The sequence below is a fragment of the Mesoplodon mirus genome, assembly GCF_964341445.2.
Source record: "Mesoplodon mirus genome assembly, chromosome: 12".
Classification (NCBI taxonomy): Eukaryota; Metazoa; Chordata; class Mammalia; order Artiodactyla; family Ziphiidae; genus Mesoplodon; species Mesoplodon mirus.
The window spans coordinates 8,033,602-8,053,099 of NC_138988.1; the positions used below are offsets into that span (position 1 = coordinate 8,033,602).

Genomic DNA, 19,498 nt, shown 5'->3' on the forward strand with positions numbered 1-19,498 from the left:
TGGAAACATGAGCACTTCTGGGTCTCTGTGGTGTCCTCCTGGGGTTAGACTCACAGTCTTCCAGAGCAGGAATATGCAAGTGGACACTCTCCCCAGCTGGGTAGGAGGCCACTGGTCCCTGCACCACACTTGGAGAAGCACCATGAGTCTACTCATTTTACCTTGAGGAGGGCATGAGGCCCAGAAATGTTCAGAAATCCGGCCAAGATCGCACACTGAGTGACCGCAGCTCTGAGCTCTTTCTCCTTCTGGGTAGAATGGGAATGGTGGTGCTTCCACCATTTGTCATCTGAGACTGCAGTGAGGACCAAATGTACATGTTTGAAAACCATCTACAGATACAAGGGGGAGTGACTGTTAGCAACCACGGGACAAGGCCCTAGGAGCTAAGAAGGACCACGGCCAAGGAGACAGGACGCCACAAGCCCCAGAAACCCAGCAGGGGCGGGCCAGGGTGCGGTGACCTCAGTCTTATCCGGGCACATGTCAGCCCCCTCCCCGTGGGCCTTTCCCCACACCTGTCTTCAGCGGGAAGATGGGGACGTTCCAGCTGTCCTGAGCTGCCAAGGCGCACTTCTTTGCTCCCCTGTGCCCTTTCTGAGTCTTCTGGCTGGGGAATAGAATGGATTTTTTGGTGAGAAACTAGCTGGCAGATTTGGGGCACTCACATCTGTCCCTGTGCCTTCATTCGCAGGGCCTTTGTAATTGCGTCCCCCTCTGCTTAGACCCTTCCCTCCCACGTGCACCCACATGGCTCCCTTCCTCACCTCCTTCAGGCCGGGGCTGAAATGGCAACTTTGCAGTGAGGTCTGCCCTCTCTCCCAGTTCCTCATTCCTGCCTTGTTTCCATCCCTAGCGTTCACCACCATTGACCAATTGTGTATTTTACTTACGTTTTTGTTAGTTTATTGTCTCTCTCCTACTCTGCTGTGTCAGTCCCACCAGGTCAGAGATTTCAGCTGAATTTCTCAGCACCTACTATATGCCTGGCACAACTGTAGGTGCCGAGGATCCAGAAAGGAACCTGCATGGACGGTGCCTACAGTGGCTCATGGTCCAGCAGAGAGGGCTCCCGGCCTGTGACTGGGCAACGTGGGGTGGGCAGGGCTGAGGGAAGCTGGTAGTTGTGTAGAGGCATGGCTGAGGCCAGGCTGAACTGGGGGCAGGTAGATGTGTTTCTGTTCCGGGTGCCCCGTTCCTGGCACTGCTTCCAAGTGCGTTGTGCTTGGCCAGGCCCCAGAACTAGAGGCAGCCTGGGGTCCTAGGGCAAATCATTTCTTGTGCCAGCCTCACCTTTCTCATCTGTAAAAAGAAGAAAATCATATCCCCAAATGCAGTTCAGGTTATTTTAATAGGAACGTCTCCAGGGGCCTGCAATGCCCTTCCTCCTTCAGAGTGCAGCCAGATAAAAGAAGACATGTTCTGAGGCTCCCTCCCCTCTGACAGATCAGATAACATTCTCTTATCTCAGCTGCATGCTCTTGGCCCAGAAGCACAGAGGAACTTTGATGGCTAAAGAAGCCCACTGCCCAGGCTCCTGCAGTCCTCACCTGACAGAAGCACCTTTCACTGCGCCCATCCCCCAAGCTTTCTCTGTGTTCCCAAACTGACCTGAAATGCCTCATAGGACTGGACAGCCACGCTTGGCAGAGCTGGGGATCTGATGGAGCCAACGCAGAAACCCCTTTCCCCGTGCCTGGGGCCTTGAGGGTGGCCTCCCACCCTGGAGGTCCATTATGGAAGCAGGAATGGCAGGACTTGGCCCTGCGATCTGTAATGTCCTTGTGCCTTGTGTCTTACAGAAATTTAAAGAATATGTGAATGGCAGTAACCTCATCACTAAGCTACAGGCCAAGCATGACTTACTCAAGCAGACTCTGGGCGAAGGTGAGTCAGGTGGCAGACGCTGGCAAGGGGGGCTGTCTTCCCCGCTGGGTTGTGTTGTGGCCCCTTGAGCTGTTTCACATGGAGATCCCGAGCCCTTGGTGGAATGAGACCTGGTCCCGGAGCCACCTACCGGCATGAGCAGTCTGGGAAAATAGCTCTGGTACAGATGCTGAGGGGGTCCAGTCTGGCTGCAGAAACTATGGGGCAAACACAAGTCTTAGTCTGGGTTGTGGAGGAGGGTTCCGGATAAAGTGATGCGGGTCCCCAATAGGTAGGGGGTAGGATTCAGGGAACAAGCATCTGCACTGTTGCTTTTTAGCAGATTCTGTTTGCCAAGAATACTACTGGAGTGCCTGGCCAGGATTGTAGGTCCAAGAAGAAAAATGCATATGTGTAAAGCAGAGTTTGGTCCTTGGGAGACCTGGGGACTAGACTTAAAGCTCCCCAAAGGCTTCCAACGATGGGTGGGATAAAATCCCAACTGCTCCCATGGCACACGAGGTCCAAGGTCACTTGACCTCCACCTGCCTCCCTGACCTCATCTACCCATCCTCCACTTCCCTACTGTACTCCAGTGGCACTGAGCTCCTTTCTGCACATCAAAGCTCATCTAAGAAACGAAACTGAGTTATTTGTAGTGAGGTGGATGGACCTAGAGTCTGTCATACAGAGTGAAGTAAGAAAGAGAAAAAAAATGCCGTATGCTAACACATATATATGGAATCTAAAAAAAAAAAAAAAGTGGTCATGAAGAACCTAGGGACAAGACAGGAATAAAGACGCAGACCTACTAGAGAATGGACTTGAGGACATGGGGAGGGGGAAGGGTAAGCTGGGACAAAGTGAGAGAGTGGCATGGACATATATACACTACCAAATGTAAAATAGCTAGCTAGTGGGAAGCAGCCGCATAGCACAGGGAGATCTGCTCGGTGCTTTGTGACCACCTAGAGGGGTGGGATAGGGAGGATGGGAAGGAGGGAGATGCAAGAGGGAGGGGATATGGGGATATAAGTATATGTATAGCTGATTCACTTTGTTATAAAGCAGAAACTAACACACCATTGTAAAGCAGTTATACTCCAATAAAGATGTTAAAAAAAAAAAAAAAGCTCATCCAACTTATTCCTGCCTCAGGGCCTTTGCATCTGCTGTTCCCACTGCCTGGAATGCCCTTACCCCATGTCTCTGTGTGGATGGCTCCCTATCCTTCAGCTGTCAGCACAGATGTCACTTCCTCCTGAGACCCTCCTGCCACCCAACCTCAAGGAATCACCACCTCTGTCCCAACACTCTTTCTGTTTGATTTTCCTCATCTCACTCATCACCATGTGAAATCCTCCTATATACTATTTGTTCACCTGCTTATTGTCGTTGGTCACACCCCCACCCCCAAGAGCATCATATCTTCAACCAGAGAAGGGACGTCCTTGCTTATTTTGTCCACCACTTTATCTAGTGTCTAGAACAGTGCCTGGCTCATATCAGGCACTCAGTAGCCACTGAATGAACGTTGAATGGAAAGGTCACCAGAACGTGAACTAGAAACCATCCAAGGTCAAGGATGTGTCAACTGAAAACAAAAATGCACATGCTAAGAGCTGAGAGTTATATTTTATTCAGTGGACAAAATTGAGGACTTAAGCCCAGGACACAGCATCTCAGATAACTCTGAGACACTGTTCCAAAGAGGCGAGGTGGGGAGCCAGGATATGTAGGAGTTTTTGCAACAAAGACCAGGTAGTCAGAACATCTAAAGATTGCTGTTAGTAAAAGAAAACCAGACATCTCACGTTAAGGAATTTGGCACTTTTCTATATATGGGAAGATGCAAGAGTCTGGGCTCAGTGCAGTCATTCCTTTGATATGCACCTCAACTCTCTGGAGCCAGTATCCTGTCTTTTCTCATCCTGAGTTTCCTCAGGGTGCACCGTTTGTTGTGGGGGGCAGGTGGCGGGTGGCTGCAGTATCTGATGATTCACTGGTAGGCATTATGTTTTATTTATTTATTTATTTATTTATTTATTTAGGCTACGTCGGGTCTTAGTTGTGGCACGCAGGATCTTTGTTGCGGCACGTGGGATCTTTCATTGCAGCACGCGGGCTCTTTGTTGCGGCACGCGGGCTTCTCTCTAGTTGTGGCACATGGGCTCTGGAGCACGCACGGGCTCAGTAGTTGCGGCGCTCTGGCTTAGTTGCCCTGTGGCATGTGGGATCTTAGTTCCCCAACCAGGGGCTGAATCTGTCCCCTGCATTGGAAACTGGATTCTCGACCACTGGACCACCAGGGAAGTCCCTGGGCATTATGTTTCCATCCCAAGTTCCCTCAGGGCTCTCTGTTGGGAGTGGCTGTAGTGGCTGATGCCTGCAACATCCCTTGTTTACTGATATGGCAGGCGGCATTTTAAGTTCACAGATGGTTTACAGCAAGTCCTGGTGGCCATGGAGCCGGGTATGAGGCTCAGCTTTGAGGGGAGGAGCTGACCTGGGGCTTCAGAAGCTGCTGGGCAACCTCAGAGATAGTCTTGTGTCCTGTGTAGAGAGGGCTGTTGGCTGAAGGATGTGCTCCCCTGAAAGGAAAGAAAACATGGGGTCTGGGAAACAGGGGGACAGTACGAGAGAGATGAAGGAAATTTCTAAGATGATGATGCCAGTAGATCCCGAGATGACAGCTTGAAGCAGCCTAGAGAGCTCCCAGGAGTGTCCTGGGGAAGGAGTGTGACAGGACAAGAGTTGTGCTGGGCTGTGGGGCTGGTGGTCACTGCCGGTGGAAGTTCGCTGTCTGCAACACGTCCTTGCCTTCCCTGGCTCACTCTCTTCTCCCTGTGGGTGCACATTCTAGTGACTGTATCCTGGCCACACAAGTCCCTAATTCCTGTCCACTCAGCAGCTATCAAGGGGGCTGCCAGGTTCTGCAGGCGCTTGGCATTTGTGAGCCCCATGCTTTAGAAGAACTGGTGAAAAATGAAACCATTTCCTAACCCCAAGGCACTTACATTCTAGCTGGGAGACAACACGTGAATCCATAAAGAATTAAATAGCGATAACACTATCACACAGAAATACTGACTGAATTGCCAGGCGAACAGTACAGACTCTGAGGGTTGTGAGTCCAGAGAGGGAGGTTTCGCTGTGGGCCCAGGAGAGCTGGAAAGGCTTCAAGGAAGATGAATAACTAGGGCTTGAAGGAATAGCCAGGACTTTAAAACTAATACCAATGGAATTTTTTCAATCATTTTTGTTGACATATAATGGATATACCATAAAATGCACCCATTTTATGTGTAGAAATCAGTTTTGACAAACACATACATCCACCTGTCACCACCACCCGGAAGTTTGCTTGTGCCTCTTTGCAGTCAGCTGCCCCCACACTCCACCTCAAGGCACCACTGATCTGATTTCTATTGCCATAGACTAGTTTTGTGTGTTCTAGCTGGTGAGAGCTGGGGAGCTCTTGGAGGTGATGGAAATGTTCTGTATCCTGCTTTGGGTGGTGGTTAGACATGGGTGTTTAGGTTTGTCAGAACTCATTGATGGAGAGGAAGAGTAGGGGAGATGGAGTTGCAATGAGCTTTTTCTTCATTTCCCCTGTCCCGCCCCTCTACCTCCTGCCCATCCTGACATTTCAGTATTGGACCAGGCGAGTGGGGCCATGGAGGAGTGTGGGTAACACGGAGGAACAAGAACAGCAAGACTAGAGGGAAAGGGGAGAGACAGAAAGTCCTAGAGAGGAGCTTGGGTGTGTGTGTGACGGGGGCAGCTTCCACAGCTCGCAGAATCAGTTTTTATGGTCATGGGATTGGGGGCTGCTGCTCATGAGTCGTAGCAAAAGGTGGGTCCATGTGAGTTGCTGGCTACTTGTACTTTCGAAATCAGATACCCTGGATTTAGAAAACAAGATGTTCTTTTAAAAAATAAGATCCCAGATGAGGAAGTGCTTCTCTCCAGCTCCTCCGTGAGTGCTCTCACATGCAACCTTTTATTCCTGCCCTTGCCTGAATGGCCTTAATGAAATAATAATAACAATTAGTTTTGGTTGGCGTAACTCCTGACCCATTTGGTCTTCCAAGTTTATTTAGCCTTCAGCTGCGCCTTGCTTTGAGATGTGATTTATGAGTCCTTCTTCTGACTTTTGAGCTGAAGAGCAACAAAAAACTGAAAATGCAGCTTCAGAAGTATAATGGAGTCTAAGAAAGAGCCATCTAGAAGAATTTCTATAGTCCTGTTTTCTCATAAGCCAGCAGTGAGGAAAGCCCACTGTGCTTCTTTTGATAACTGGGATGGGTCTTGTTAGACTGGTCAATTCTGGGGAACTTTTTTTTTTTTTTACATCTTTATTGGAGTATAATTGCTTGTGTTAGTTGTGTTAGTTTCTACTGTATAACAAAGTGAATCAGCTATATGCATACGTATAGCCCCATATCCCCTCCCTCTCGTATCTCCCTCCCAACCTCCTTATCTCACCCCTCTAGGTGGTCACAGAGCGCCGAGCTGATCTCCCTGTGCCATGCGGCTGCTTCCCACTAGCTAGCTATTTTACATTTGATAGTGTATATATATGTCCATGCCACCCTCTCACTTCGTCCCAGCTCACCCTTCCCCCTCCCAGTATCCTTAAGTCCATTCTCTACGTCTGTGTCTTTATTCCTGTTCTGCCCCTAGGTTCATAGGAACCATCTTTTTTTTACATTCCATATATGTGTGTCGGCATATGGTATTTGTTTCTCTCTTTCTGACTTGCTTCACTCTGTATGACAGACTCTAGGTCCATCCACCTCACTACAAATAACTCAATTTCATTTCTTTTTATGGCTGAGTAATATTCCATTGTATATATGTGCCACATCTTCTTTATCCATTCATCTGTCGATGGACTCTTAGGTTACTTCCATGTCCTGGCTACTGTAAATAGAGCTGCAATGAACATTGTGGTACATGACTCTTTTTTTTTTAATTTTTTTTTTTTTTTTTTTTTTTTGTGGTACGCGGGCCTCTCACTGTTGTGGCCTCTCCCGTTGTGGAGCACAGGCTCCGGACGCACAGGCTCAGCGGCCATGGCTCACAGGCCTAGCTGCTCTGCAGTATGTGGGATCTTCCCAGACCGGGACACGAACCCATGTCCCCTGCATTGGCAGGTGGACTCTCAACCACTGCGCCACCAGGGAAGCCCACATGACTCTTTTTGAATTATGGTTTTCTCAGGATATATGCCCAGTAGTGGAATTGCTGGGTCATATGGTAGTTCTATTTTTAGTTTTTTAAGGAACCTCCATACTGTTCTCCATAGCTTTTTAAATTTTAATAAACTTTTTGTTTTAGAATAGTTTTATATTTATAGAAAAGTTGCAAAGATAAGATAGTACAGTTTCCATATACTCCACATCCAATTTCCCCTATTATTAACATCTTCATTTTACACGAATATGGTATATTTGTCACAATTAACAAATATTGATACATTATTATTAACTGAAGTTAGTAAATTACTGAATTACTGAAAAAACTGAAGCTGAAACCAAATCTTCAGTCATTTTTGTGTCTCCCCTGCACAATAAAGCTATATGTGGATTCTAAGGGCATTAAGGGAAAGGGGAGAATTTGCGCTGACTTAGTTTGATAAAGATCTTGCCCGTTGGGCAAAGTTGGGGCATGAAAAAAATTGAGCAGGCCAAAGAAAGCTCAGAATCTTCTAATTCACTCTTCTGAGCATCTTCAGATGATTCCCCTCTACCTGGACATGTTAACTCTTCCATTCAGTAGAAAGCTCTTCTAAGAGTGGGGCTAGGGTAGGGTGACACCTGCCTCAATGGCCTTTTTAGGTCATCTGAGAGCTATTTTATATTGGGGGGATAATCTGGTCATTTTGAAAACAAGTGAGAAATATGGGGCCAAGTGGAATATTTTTACTAAAAAGATACAAAGCTTTTTTTAAAAATGAAATGAAATATCATGTCTAGTGCCTCAGTTTCTCTCAAGTACTCTTTTGACAGCACGCCTCAAAGAAACCACAAGTTGGAGGAAACTAGGTCTTTTGGGTCACCCTCACTTAGAAGCGAATTTCTGAACATGGCACACAAGTCAAAATGCTTCTAGGTGCCCTGCAAATTGTCATTCCTTGTTACAAATGTCACTGCCACATCTTGGGAACAAGAGCGCACGCCCTTATGTGCCCTTGGCTGTTGCTATGTCGTTTTATTGGCCAGAGGATTCTTAGTTTATCATCTCTGAGTCTTAGATTTCTGACCTCTTTATTGCCCTGGGTAGTCAGTAAGCTCCAGGGTTTACACTTAAGATATGGGCGGGTTTTCAGTTTACTCTATAGCCCCTCTAGGGTGAATGGTGCATTGTGTATAAAAGGGGTGAGACATAACCTTTTCAGGCCAAGATTTAATAGCCCATTACAGAGCAAAATGTCCACCAGGACCAGACAGTTCTGACCTTCTAGAAAATGACTGAGCCACCAACTATAAAGTATATTTTTAAAACCCCAAGAGGTCTCAGGTGGTAAAGGGCAGAACATTTTTGATTTCTGTTATTTGTTAGAAGTTGAAACACCATATTCCAAAAGATGTTTCTGGTAAAGAGGTTCTTGAGATCTGGAATGTGAGTCAAAGCTGAAGGAGAATAAATTAGATTCGTTGCCAGAGGAAGGTCTGTCTTGAGTGTGTTCTGACACATTCCACTCCAGGACCCAGATCCTTTGATTCCTACCTACCCCTTTCTCCCCGCCCCCCGGCCATCCATTCATCTGTCCATCCATCCATGGGGACACAGTATATACAAGACGAACAAGGTTCCTGCCCTCGTGGGGAAGAGAGACCTCAAACAGGAAACAAACCATTAAGTAAAGAATTATAACTGAGTGTCCTCGAATAGAAAATTGGGGCTGAGATAGAGAATAGTTGTGTATGGGGTTGGGGACAATTGGGGCACCTGCTTTAGGTTGGGTGATCAGAGAGGCCTCCGAGGGGAGGTGATGTTTAAGCTGAGACTGAAGGATGGGAAGGCGTCAGCCACGTGAGAAACTGGGGAGAGAGTGTTGGGGCAGAGGGAACAGCCTGTGTGAAGGCAGGAAGGGATGTGGTGAGGTAGGACTAAAAGAAGGGCACTGTGCCTGGACCACAGTGGGTATGTAGGGGAGTGCGTAATTCTGGAACCAAGCGGAGGTAGAGCAGGAACCTCTTCCTAGGTCCCCTTAGTCAGAGTTGCACAGCTGACTACAGCCCTAAGGGAAATGATGTGCTTTATAGTCAACCCGGGCCACTGGCTGACGCTTTCATGAGTGGGCTGCCGTCAGCTTCAACTCCGGGTCTTAGATCTACGTGAAAATTTAACTCAAATTGATGTCTGGTAGGAATTTGCCCCAGACCCCAGGCACACAATCAAATTAAGCAGAGCAAATTTTCCTGTTTTACCTAACTTTTCTCCTTTCCTGCTTTGGCTTCTGTTCAGCCAGTTGCAGTCACTCTTTTTTTTTTTTTTTTTTTTTGCGGTACGCGGGCCTCTCACTGCTGTGGCCTCTCCCGTTGCGGAGCACAGGCTCCGGACGCGCAGGCTCAGCGACCATGGCTCACGGGCCCAGCCGCTCCGCGGCATGTGGGATCTTCCCGGACCGGGGCACGAACCCATGTCCCCTGCATCGGCAGGCGGACTCTCAACCACTGCGCCACCAGAGAAGCCCCATGCAGTCACTCTTGTAACTGCTTGTGGCTTTGGTCAGGAATTAAGGAACTGTGTGCTGATTCGCTCCAAGTTTTATTCTCAGACTTCTCTAACTCTCTTCCTCCCCTCATTTTTCTCCCCATTCAGCTTTGTTTTCTGAAACAATAGAGAAATATAAATGCTCAGTTCTTTTTTTTTTTAATAAAGTCCCTTCATATGAATGCTAGATGGGTCTGGAGCTGTTCTGTCCAATATGGTGGCCACAAGCCACATGCGGCTGTTGAACACTTGAATCGTGGCTAGTCTGAATTGAGATGTGTAAAACGAGCACCAGATTTTAAAGAGTTAGTAATATATATATCTTATTAATTTTTATATTGATACATATTGAAATAATATTTTTGATAGATTAAATACAATGTATCATTAAAATTAATCTTTCATGTTTCTCTTTACTGTTTATATGTGGCTACTAGAAATTGTGGCTTGCATTGTATTTCCATGGGACAGCACTGGCTTAGAGGTTCTCTACTGCACCATAAAAATAATGAAGTACTGAATCATGCTGTGGATGAACCTCAAAAGCATTATGCTCAGTGAAAGAAGCCAAATGCAAAAGACCACATATTGTATGATTCTATTTTTATGAAATACCCAGAATAAGCAAATCTGTAGAGGCAGAGAGTGGATGAGTGGTTGCCATAGGCTGGAGATGGGAAGAGGGAGTGACTATAAATCGGCACAAGGGATCTTTTCAATGTGATGGAAATGTTCTAAAATTGAGTTGTGGTGATGGTTGCACAACTTTGAATATTTACTAAAAATCCTGAATTATGCATTTTAAATGTGTGAATTTTATGATATGTAAATTATACCTCAATAATTAAAAAAGAGGGCAGTGGATATGAGACTGGAATTCCAGGGAAATGTAAGATCTGGAGATAAAGTTAGGAAGTCTCAGCAAGCATTTGGGATCACCTAGAGAGGGTGGAGGAGACCCAGTTTGCATCCTGGAGCCATTCCAATATTTAGAGGTTAGAGTTTGGACAGATGAGGAGACAACAAGAGAAACTGAGGAACAGCCTGTAGGGCAGGAAGGACACCTGGAAAGTGTACAGAGTCATGAAAATCAAGAGGAAAAAGCTTTATAAGAAGAAGGGAGTGATTAACTGAGGTAGGCAGTGCTGAGTGCTGAGCAGTCAGGTAAGAGCAGAGGAGACATTGGGTTCAGCCGCACAGAGCAGTCTCCGTGGAGCGGTGAGGACAAAAGCCAGCTGCAGTAAGGCAAGAGGAGGAAGCGACAGGGACCCCAAACAGAGCTCCTTCAGGAAGTTTTGCTGGAAAGGAGAACTGAGAAATAGAGATTGAGTTAGAGGAGAAATGGGGTCAAGGGGAGGCTTAAAAGGCAGGTTGGATGTATCCAGTGTACGTGTTGATACGCTGATGGAAATGATCCAGAAGAGAGGAGACTGGCGGTGCTAGAGAGAGGGGAGACACTTGCAGAAGCAAAGCCCCCTGAAAAGGGCCAAGGGCATGGGACCTGCAGCACGGGGTGTGGGTTTTAGCAGAAGCAGGATGCTTCCTCCAGAGCACCGGGAAAGGAGGTAGCGGGGGAATGGACAGGCGCAGGTAGGTGGGTAGGTCTCATGGTGGTACCCAGAGACCTTGTCTTATTGATTTTGTTTTCCAGTGAAGGAAGAGAGAAGGTTTTCAGCTGAGGATGAAGGCAGGAGGGCTGGGTGTGGGCACTTGGCGGGGTTGAGTAACAACAGAAGGTGTCTTATGGCTGATACCCTTCAGTGCCAGGCATGACAAGTGCTCAGTAAACCTTTGTGGACATAAAGCAGTGTGTGAGCTCTCGAGCTGGGGTATGCATAGAAGAGAGTACCGGGAGTGCTTGTCAAAATGCAGATTCCTGGGTCCTTATCCAGGAAAGAGCCAAAAAATCTGCATTTTTGACAAGAGTTCCAGAAGATTCTGATGCCACTGGTCAGCAGGTTGTAGTTTGAGAATCGCTGAAAAAAAAAATGTGTAGGAACAATAGCAAATGAAAAATATGTGAACATGGCCCTACAAACAGGAGGCACTGAGGATTTAATAAGACTCAGTTCTTCGCAACAGAACATACCTTAGGCATAAGATTTCCCAGGTCACAAATAAGGGGTTAGTTGTTTCTTGTTTTTAGAAAAGGATGAATGTTCTCCGCTCAAAAATAAACCACCAAAAACGAAAACAAAACCAACAATTAAATCAATGTACACTTTTCTTTCCAGGGGAGAGAGCAGAATGCGGTACAACCAGGTAAGAGCGGTGCATCTTGTTTTCTTCACCTGCTGCCTGAGTGGGCAGTGGGAGGAGGTCGGGGGAGCAGGACAGGCGGGGAGGTAGCGAGACAGTGCTGGAGCTCAGGGCAGCGGAGGAGTCTTAGAGGGGACGGCGCCTCGCCAGTGTCCCCACGGGGGTGTGGCTGTGCTGAGAGGGAAGGCAAAGGTCTTTTGGCTGCTCTGCTGGTTCCAGCATTAGACTGGTGACGGGGAGGGAGCCTTTCAGAGCTGCTGTGGGAAGTGGGTGTCGTCCCTCGTTGCTATCCATCTGGTGGGAGGACGGGAAGGTAATATATATTGCAGAGTGGCTGAGGGCAACCAGGAGAAGCCAGAGGCTGTGGGGTAGCTGCCCACCTGTCTCCCCATCCGTTCTATGGCTGCTGAGCAAACCGCCGAGGCGTGGGGCCCAGCCCGGGGTCCCAGTTTGCCAAGGCTCCGGGTTTGGCTGGAACCGCACACCACCGGGCATACGCATGCGCATATTCACACGCGCGCACTCAGAAGCCCGCTTGCTGCCCACCCTGGCTTCCGACCTCGCAGCACTGGGATGGCCTGATGGCAGAGCCCTTGGTGGGGGAAGTAATAGTGGGCAGCTTCTGCTTTCTCTCCAGCTCGCTCAACATTATCCTCTGGGCTTTTCCCTGAGCAGACCAGAACCAGTGAACACTTTCACTCAGCAGCTGAGAGCTGAGAGGCTGGCTTCAGGACTGGACCTTTCCTCTACCTGCGGAGAGTTTAGGTCCATAAGCAGCCCTATCGCTGCCCGGGTTCCTTAGAGCCCATCCATTTCCGTGTTCCCAGCAATACCTGTCCCACTGCCCAAGTTGAATTGAGCTGGTGGCCCAGAGGCCTGCACTTTTCCATCATGTGGTCATTGAGAGCTACTTCTGCCTCATTCTGGGCCCAGTGACCCAAAAACATCCTTTCCCCACAAGTTCTTCCCGGTGGCCCAGAATTCTGGAAAGCTGTCCTACTTGGCAAGAGGGAGGATGAACCCTTAACTCCTGCCTCATCTGGAAGGGAGTTGGCTGGGAAAAGGCTTGGAAAGCTCTGGGGTTTTCAGTTTGCTGGCCCAGGGTCGGGAAGACTGAGGGCTCTCCAGAAGCTCAGCCTGTGCAGCTGTTCCTCTAGGCCCCGGCAGTCCCCGGACATTGGGAAGATTCATGATACCAGGCGAGGCCCTCCCAGCACATGGGTCAGCAGATGTGCAGGGTTACTTTCTAAGAACCTTTTAGAAACAAACTCCTATTTATTTATTTACTTACTTACTTACTTACTGCAAGAGTGTTGTCATAGTCCCAAAACAACAGAAGCCACATTTTACACCAAAGTCTGCAAATAGTGAAACAGATGGGGGGATGAATTGAGCCATCCCTCACTTCCTCCTAATTCTTAAAACTCATGTGGGAGAAGATGATTCCAGCAGATTGTAGGAGAGATCTGTAATCAAACCCTTAGCGAGGTCCCAGGGTCTTCCTTAGAGAAATGTTGAGAGGTTTTTTGTTTTTTTTTTTTAAATAAAGCCCTCTGAGATGCTGTCTTCCACACCCTCTTCGACCTAGGGCCTGGGAAATCCAAGCTAGGATTACAGACCTCCCACTTAGATACACTGCACTAAGCTGCAAATCCAGCCATCTGCACTTTGGCCCTTGGCCAAGGTCAAAGGCAACTCTTAGTAAAGTAAAAGCTTCCTCTTACTTCCAAAAATCATTTTTAACTTATTGTGGAGTGCACTGCTAACTTGGAAGTGTTTTTAAAATTTATCTTAAATGCACTGGGTGAGCTACTTCTATACTGTGGCCCTCTTTAACTGCCATAGTTTCCTGTCCAAGGTCAGTGTCGTTTTGGGTGCTTATTTGAACAGGTCCCCTCAGCCAAGTTGTTGCTGGCCTTGTATAGACAGACCAGTTTTTGCACATGGGCTGCAAAACATTGTTTATTTTTTTCTCATACTTTAGAATGTTATCTTAGAATAGCCCCAATTCATAATAACCATGTAATTAGGCTGACCAGATGCAATAATGCACTTGAAAGACGTATGGTAAATGGCAAAGCCAGATGCAAATGTAAGGTTTGATACGGTTATTCAAACCATTTACTGGCTTCCCTAACCTAGGTTGACTCGCTCCAAGTCTGGATTAGCAGTGAAATCACTCGAGATTTCTTGTCCAAACAGATGCAACCCCATGCACACCCATGCACAGCTTCCAAGAGCCTGACCACCATTGAACTACAATATTGCTGCCATTTTGGACGTTGACACCCACGTCTGTTGGGTTGTCTAGGGAAATAACCATCCTTCTGGTCACAGAATAATTTTGAGGCCAATTCCTGTGTTACTAACGCGTGTTAATTTTTATCTTGGTTGAAAGGCAGAAAGGGGACATTGGTCTCTGGTTTCTCTTTCTTCCTCTCCGTGGCTTTCTCTGTTCCTGTTTTCCCTGCCTCTCTCTCTCTCTCTCTCTCTCTTTCCTTTTGCTCTGCAACTGAGCAGCAGAAGAGATGGAGGGCTTAGGCTGCCCCACTTTCCTTGGCTGAGCTGCCCCCCTGCTCCCCACTTTGTGCCCCACCCAGCACTTCAGTAAGTCGGTATCAATTTGGTGTCATGCAAAGTTGGGATAGCTACGTTTCCTTGTCAGAGATTCCGCTCACTGCACAGAGCACCACACAAAAAGAAAGAAATCCTGATGCGGTTCTAACAGTCCTTTGCTTTCTGGATTGGGCAGAAATTATGTAACTTCAAGGAAAAAAAATCCTTAGGACTTATTTTAGGAAATAAATTTTAAAGGCACCCTAGATATTTTTGGTATTGGGTGTCCAACACCTGCATTAAGAGTCTGTACTCTTGCTGACCTTGAGAGTTTAATAGATGATTTAATGCTATTGCTGAATGTTCTGTGATAAAATCAATTTCCCAATTTCCATAATCACGCGGGAACCTGAAGTAGGAAGAGCTGAATTCTGTTCCCGTGACCTTGGGCAAGTTTCTTAATCTCTCCTGGGCTCATTTGCCTTATGTTTAAAGTAGGTTTAATAGTTCTTGCCTATCTCACAGGGTTGTCGTGAGGGTATCATGCAGCGTGAGATAAGGAAATGATGTGAGAACGTCCAAAAACAGAAACCCAAATCACCATGGAAACAAGGTGGTGCAGCTGCTACCCTCCAGTTATGATTCGTAAAACCTATGGCCCTGTCACATTTTTGGCACTCTCTTTTGGCATTTGGAAATTCAAAAGCAGATCTGTTGTAAGAAATATCACTCTCACATAACCCACATCCTCAAAAAATAAGTAACTTACGAAAAAGAAATGACATGGACTTAGCTAACCAAATTGACGTAGATCCAAGATGAGCTCAAAATAATCTTGCCTGTTGTTTCTTTGCAAAATTTTGGTCTGTGCTGTTATTTTAGTTCCAGTGTTTGGGTGGCATGAGATTTGGATTCCACTGTGTTTTTGCCCGTGCATGTCCTGGAGCTCGCAGCATTTGCTCAGTATTCAGACACCTAGAAGTTGATCCGAGTTCCCTAGATGGCGGGCCTGCTGAGGGAGACAGGCATCACAAGGCCAGTGAGCAAGGCAGCATGAGTCTTATCTCCTTGACTGGCTCCATGGCACGTACGATTTCTTGCCCATTCACAGAAATCAGTCAAGGCTTGTGGGCCCAGGTCTGTGTTCATCACGCATGGACATTATCTGTGTCAGGCTTGGTCCCCACTTGGTACCTCTCAAATTACGAACGAAGCCAGTTGAAAATGAACTGTGTCGCTTGGTTAGGGACCCTCCTCCTAACCTCAGAAAGCCCTTTGCCCTAGAAGGCTGGCAGCATTGAGTCAGGCCAACTTGGGTGGTGAAAGATGAGCAAATAAGCCAACACAGGTATATGCATGTGAGCAACTCTGGAAACTGGTCCAGTGTTTGTGGCTGTTTCGCTGTCGCTGGTGAACTGTGGTATGATCGCCCCTCCCTGTGGCCGAGATGGAGCACAGGGAATGGAGATCCTAAGGTCAAGCAAGACACTTTCAACCTGACCCCAGGGGTCCTCCACTGGCAAGGGTTAATGGGATGGATGAGTCTTTGGCTGGAAATGGGAAAGTTCCCTAAGGCTCCATGACAGACCCTTTGGTAAAAATCTTGGGATTGGAGCCAAAGAGGCCTGGGTTTGGGGCCTAGCTCTGCCACCTCCCCCCTCTAGGCCTCAGTTTAGGCCTCTGTTAAATGGGATCACACTTGCAGGGTTGAGCTGACGTTAAGTGTGGTAATGGATTTGAAAACATTGTAACTGAAAGTGTACTTGACTAAAGGACAGGAGATAATCATCATCCTGGGTCCCCTGGGGACCCCAAAGAAGCTGCAGCCTCCCTCCTGGCATCAATTTCTTCATCTCTAAAATAAGAATAATAATTGCCTGGCTCTTAGATCAATGGAATAAAGATTAGTCAAGTGCATTTGAAATGCCAGGAGGCATTAGGAAGATCAGTGCCCTGGTATGATGGGAGTTGAGACTTGGTGATGCATTTAAGCCAAAATAATGAAAATTAACCCTTCCAATCATCTTTGAAAGTCTCTTGCTTTCTTGGGCTACAGATTACATCTCTCCCCTGATTCCCCCTCCATCTGGTCAGCTTTGTGGGATGACAGCCCTGATTGGAGTTTCAATGGTTTCCTGGACATGTGCTGTGCCCTCCTGTGATTTAGAATACATTTGTGTTTCTCCTGCCTGACGCCGTGGGTAAATTAAGACCCGCTTAAACATCCAGAGGCCTTCAGATGGAGCATTGGACACCAATGCGCTGGGGGTTCAGGCCTTCCATTTGCATTTTGTGTTCTCCTCCAGTCGTGGGTCATAAGAGCGTCTTTCCCAGTTGTATGTTTACCTTGGTTGCTTTCTTGATTTCTTTTGTTCCGTTTTCCCCTAGGCCCCCCTGTCTTCCCCCTAAACCACAGAAAATGAGGAGACCTAGGCCTCTCTCAGTGTGTAGCCATAAACTATTTAACGGCTGTATGGAAGCGTTCATTAAGGTACTTGCTGGGGAGCCACGGAGTCCGCGAATGCACCCAATGTAATGGCAGCCTTTCTCCACCTCCTCCCCCGGCCAACAGCCCTGCCCCACCCCAACCTACCGACCTACCAACGACTGACGGACTGGAACTTTCAATCCGAGCCCTCGGCCAGGCCTTGTGGCAAGCTGGTCCTCCCGGCAGCCTGCTCTTAGCTTCAGTGAGGGCTTCTAATCAGAGCTGCTTTTGCCTCTGACCAGTTGCTCCTAAGTGCTTTCCCTTGATTCTCAGCCCTGGGGGAGGGTTGCAATCGTGCTGGGACCCAGTAAAATCCAGGTGGTGCTGAATCCGTGCTGGACAGTGGTCCCTGTCAGCCCCACTTCACTGCTTCAGGAACTGCAGTCCTGACCAGCCTGAGGGACACTTAGAGAAACCCCCTCGCCTTGAGTCACACTCACGTCTCCCAAGAGGAGACAGGTTGGAAACAACACAAAGAAAAGCCCTGTGAGTAACTGTGTTTTTATACAAGTGATTTTTTAAAGTTGAGAATATAGCAGCAAAGGAACACAACACATACAATTTGTACGAGAGACAACCCTTGCACCTAATTTTGTTTCTTGTTAGGCAGTTTGGGAGAAGAGAAAAGAGCTGAGGTAGTCCCTTTAGAATTCCAGGTTAATCCTTGACACCTTAAACTAAAAAGAAAGCTTTTCACCTCAGTGAGTTTCTCTTCTTGCTTCTTGGCTGCAAAGGGTGCAGGATCAAGCCATCCCAGATAGAACAGCTCAAGGCAAGTTAAGATGGTGATGGAGTTGAAAAGGGCAGCACGTGGGGGACATACTTGAGGAAGGGGAGATGCATTCTGAACATTACTTAGGGGAACAGTGGAAGGTCCCTGGCAGTTATTGGAAGCCTGTCCCCATCTAACGAAGACCCTTTGCAGAAAATAAGAGTCAGGAGAAAAGTAAAGGTTCTCGGGCCCTGCCGACACTTTTGGAGTGCTGAGGCTGCCCCTGCTCTGGCTCTCTATCCTCTGTCCTCATATAGGGCATGCACAGGACCTGCCGGGCAGGGAGGGTTGGCCTCAGGCGTGGGAGGGGGTAGGCAGGACCAGCCTGGGTCCCTCTGCCTGTAAGCTGAGTTCTGGGGGACAGTGGGGGAAAGGAAAGGGGAAAAGGAGGGCACAAGTTGGGACTGCCTGGGGGTGGGAAACTGCAGCAGCTGCTCTAGGATGCCTCAGAGGAGGGAGGTGTGGAGGATCCCAAAAGGAGGGGTGCTACTGCGTGCATCAGGGAAGGGGTGCTGTTTGGAGGTGACCCCGTGTGAGCAGTTTGCCATCCAGAAGGTCATGGGAAGAGGGGCTGTCTCAAGAGCCCTTTCTTCATCCTCGCTCCTCGCCCCAACAAGACTTTCTTCTCGAAAAAGCCGTACTCCAGAGCTGAGAGGGGACTGAGGCCCATTTGCTACTCTCTCTGCCCTCAAGGAGCTTATCATGTTGCTCAGGAGGTTTTTGACAGAAAGCTGAACGCGGAAGATGATTCAGGATGAGCACTTGGTGACTGATTCCCCATGGAAATAAGTTCTGTGAGAGCTCAGAGCAGGAAGAACCGTGAGCGCTGGGGCCCGGGCGGCTTTGAAGGACGGGTCAGAACACAGCAGAGGGGAGGATGGAGGAGCCCCTGAGAGGAGGAACAGAATGAGCAAAGGCTCAGAGACACAGACACCTTTCAGAATATGCTCAGCTCTTTGGAAACGGGTGCTGTGTCAGGACGCTTGGAAGGAGCTCTTACCTGATGGCATTTGCAAGTTAGGTGTTCTGTTTAGTGGAACAGTCTCTGAATGGAGAGCTCCTACAAAAAATGCATGACGCTCGAGTGCCGTGCATCAGCCGCGGGAGTGTCTGCCCCTTGGAGGTAGTCACCAGGAAGCCACATCCTTATTCTAAATATATAGCCATTGCTGCAGCTGGTCAGTCTTCCGAGAGCCTGCAGCAGGACCTTTGTCAGCGGTGCCAAAACTTTGTCTGAGAACGGACACCCCAGTCTTTGGAATGAAAAGCGCCAATCAGAGCCCGGTTTTGGAGCCACTGGAGCCACAGTATGGCAAGAGGCATAGTCCGTAGTGGGCACTAGGGGACTGGCTCTGAAAAGAGCCCCCAGAGAGGGACACCCCAGAGCACTAGGCAGCAGCATGTTGCTGGAATAAGAGCACAGCCTCCTCAGGGGACCGTTTGACTGAAAAAAGTATGTTTGTTGAGCGAATGCATTTCTTTATAGTCATGTGTGCGTGTACCGCACATCATCTGTGCAATTCCACCAACTCTTCTGCACACCCACTCTAAGCTCCCTGTGGGGACAGACTGCAGCGGTGGGACCCCAACTTCAAGGATTGTTAACTCTCAGAAAATGAAAAGGCAGTGTGATGCATCCAGTCCTTCAACCTTTGGGAATGGAATTTAATTTCCTCTTATGATTCCCATGCTATCTGGAAGAAGAGTCAGCGTGAACTAAGAATCCCCAGCTCTGAAATTCTAAAGCTCTGAAAGGCTTTTCAATAAAATAACATCACAGAAGCTCCATGATTATGAGGGTTTAGAGGGACAAGGAAGCATCCCCAAGGATG

At 47.9% G+C, this 19,498-nt stretch overlaps 1 protein-coding gene across 4 annotated transcripts in view; it reads left to right on the forward strand.

Annotated features, from left to right (window-relative positions):
* The window catches only part of SRGAP3 (SLIT-ROBO Rho GTPase activating protein 3), a 280,149-nt gene that overhangs the window by 215,198 nt on the left and 45,453 nt on the right, over positions 1–19,498 (forward strand). For 3 of the 4 annotated variants that reach the window (XM_082639785.1, XM_082639787.1, XM_082639786.1), the window contains 3 exons: positions 1,803–1,887; positions 11,826–11,853; positions 16,795–16,897. In XM_082639785.1, the coding sequence (XP_082495911.1) occupies positions 1,803–1,887; positions 11,826–11,853; positions 16,795–16,897 (216 nt within the window). The remainder of the gene's footprint in view (positions 1–1,802; positions 1,888–11,825; positions 11,854–16,794; positions 16,898–19,498) is intronic. The other variant, XM_082639788.1, reaches the window with a different exon arrangement.